This window comes from Austrofundulus limnaeus, unplaced genomic scaffold (genome assembly GCF_001266775.1).
Source record: "Austrofundulus limnaeus strain Quisiro unplaced genomic scaffold, Austrofundulus_limnaeus-1.0 Scaffold2759, whole genome shotgun sequence".
In the NCBI taxonomy this organism is placed as follows: domain Eukaryota; kingdom Metazoa; phylum Chordata; class Actinopteri; order Cyprinodontiformes; family Rivulidae; genus Austrofundulus; species Austrofundulus limnaeus.
In genome coordinates this window covers 9,268-11,756 of record NW_013955161.1, presented here as the reverse complement: position 1 = coordinate 11,756, position 2,489 = coordinate 9,268, and the positions used below count along the sequence as shown (strand labels likewise).

The 2,489-nt window shown below is 45.4% G+C and overlaps 1 protein-coding gene across 1 annotated transcript in view; it reads right to left on the bottom strand.

Annotated features, from left to right (window-relative positions):
* Positions 1-6: 6 nt before the first annotated feature.
* The window catches only part of LOC106511405 (NACHT, LRR and PYD domains-containing protein 12), a gene marked incomplete at its 5' end in the record, with an annotated part of 9,582 nt that continues 7,099 nt past the window's right edge, over positions 7-2,489 (bottom strand). Inside the window, 3 exon segments of the mRNA XM_014000167.1 lie at positions 7-780; positions 860-906; positions 1,313-1,486. Coding sequence (XP_013855621.1) covers positions 185-780; positions 860-906; positions 1,313-1,486 — 817 coding nt within the window.

Genomic DNA, 2,489 nt, shown 5'->3' with positions numbered 1-2,489 from the left:
TGAACTTCAGTGCCAACGTGCTGACCTTTAGGGAAAACTTGATTTATGACACTTTGGGCTTTCCATACAAAGCTGATTTTTGTCTCATTTTTCCCTCCATACATCTTCTCACAGCTGCTTTGTTTCTAAGAACTAAAAACTTTTCCACACTGAGTTGACCACGTTACCTCCAATCATGAATTCATCAGTCAGGTTCTGCTGAGAGACTTTGTGACTCCTGCAGAGAGACGAGACGCACCGAGGACCCCAAAGGTGGGCCGGACCAGGACCACAGGCCAAATCCAGGATAAAGAGGTTGGGTGAAAGTGGTTCTGAAGGTGTGGAGGTGGACTGGTGAGTCCGAGGAGACCCTGTAGAAGGACAGACTGCCGGCGGGACAGTCGACAAACACGCCTACTCTGTGGCCTGAGGAGGAGGAGGAGGAGGAGGAGGAGGAAAGGACGGATGTTCCTTTCTTATCGTGCCAGACTGAGTAGACGCTGCCGTCGTAGAACAGAGTCCAGGACTGCCGGTTCCCACCGAACCACCCGTCGTTTCCCTCGCCTCCACCGGCGACGCCTCGGTAGCTGACGGAAATGTGAACTCCTCCCTCAAGCTTCGCCTCCCAGTAACAGCGACCCGTCAGACCCTCAGAACACAACAGCTGCTGGTTCCTGAGGAACCGGTCAGGGTGGTCCGGGTACAACTGATCCTGCTCCACGTACCAAACCTTCGTGTGGTCGTCGGACACCTTCACCTGCCCGTTCACGGTGTTCGTATCGATGCTGAGTTTGCAGAAATCTGAGGCGGAAAACACAAAATTTATTTTATTATTTTGATTCTAATAAAATGAGTTTCTGTGAATGAAAATCAGACTCACATTTCTTCAGACCCGGTTYTAACCACTGGATCCCGGTGGGCTCCGTCCTGTGAGAAGAGTTGGAAAAGAGCATTTTGTTCTTTGTTGCATCAAACAGGTACGACGGCACGTTACGGCCACTCTGCAGATGGAAATAAAGGGGGAGGAGCCAATTGCCGCCAAAAATCTCTAAAATTTTGAGACTAATTTCAGATTTACCACTTTACTACATTAGACACTTTCCTGATTTGTTTTTTCTTTCAAAAATTTCTGAAACTGATCTCAGAAATTTGAGGGGCTTTTTCTCGCAAATTTACGACTTTTGGAGCTCAGAATTTTTTTTTCAYGAAAATTTCTGAAATCTCAATTTTTTTTAGTTTTTTTGGTGGAGATTTTCTCCTTTTTTCCATCTGCAAAGTGGTTCTAATTGGCCATCGTAGACAGCAGTCCTGACTGGATCAGGTCTCTTCGTACCTCAGAACCTCCAGTTTGGATCGTGGATCCTGGAGCTGAGCGGACAGAAGCTTCAGTCCAGAGTCTCCTGGATGGTTGTAGCTCAGGTCCAGTTCTCTCAGGCGGGACGGACCGGACCTCAGAGCTTCAGCCAGAGAAGCACAACCTTCTTCAGTGAGGAGACATCCTGACAGGCTGCAGACACACAACAACTCGACATCTGAGAACAGTCCGGCACGCTAACAAGCAWGAAGTCATGGTTTGTTTTTTATATCTGAAAAGATTCTGACGTCATCGAGGCTGGAAAACTGTAAAAATCAGTTATTCAGAACTCCATCAGTGAAGCTGAATCATCTGGTTGAGACTAGAAGCAGGGGCACCATGCCCCCCACTAAAAATTTGATGCCCCCCTTAAAATTTTTGCCCTCATTAAAAATGTGTTGCCCCCCAAAAATATGTTGCTGCCCCCCTACAAATTGCTGCCCTCCTTAATTTTTTCCCCCTCGAAAATGTGTTGCCCCCCCCAAAAAATATGTTGCCACCCCCCCTTAAATTCTTTTGCCCTCTCATTAAAAATGTATTGCCCCCCCCAAAAAATATATTGCTGCCCCCTAAAAAATTGTTGCCCCCCTTAAAAATTTTGCCCCCTCATTAAAAATGTGTTGCCCCCCCAAAAATATGTTGCTAACCCCCTAAAATGTGTTTTGCCACCCCAAAAAATTTTATTGCCACCCCCCTTAAAATTTTTTGCCCCCTCATTAAAAATGTGTTGCCCCCCCAAAAATATGTTGCTAACCCCCTAAAATGTGTTTTGCCACCCCAAAAAATTTTATTGCCACCCCCCTTAAAATTTTTTGCCCCCTCATTAAAAATGTATTGCCCCCCCAAAAATATGTTGCTAACCCCCTAAAATGTGTTTTGCCACCCCAAAAAATTTTATTGCCACCCCCCTTAAAATTTTTTGCCCCCTCATTAAAAATGTATTGCCCCCCCAAAAATATGTTGCTAACCCCCTAAAATGTGTTTTGCCACCCCAAAAAATTTTATTGCCACCCCCCTTAAAATTTTTTGCCCCCTCATTAAAAATGTATTGCCCCCCCAAAAATATGTTGCTAACCCCCTAAAATGTGTTTTGCCACCCCAAAAAATTTTATTGCCACCCCCCTTAAAATTTTTTGCCCCCTCATTAAAAATGTAT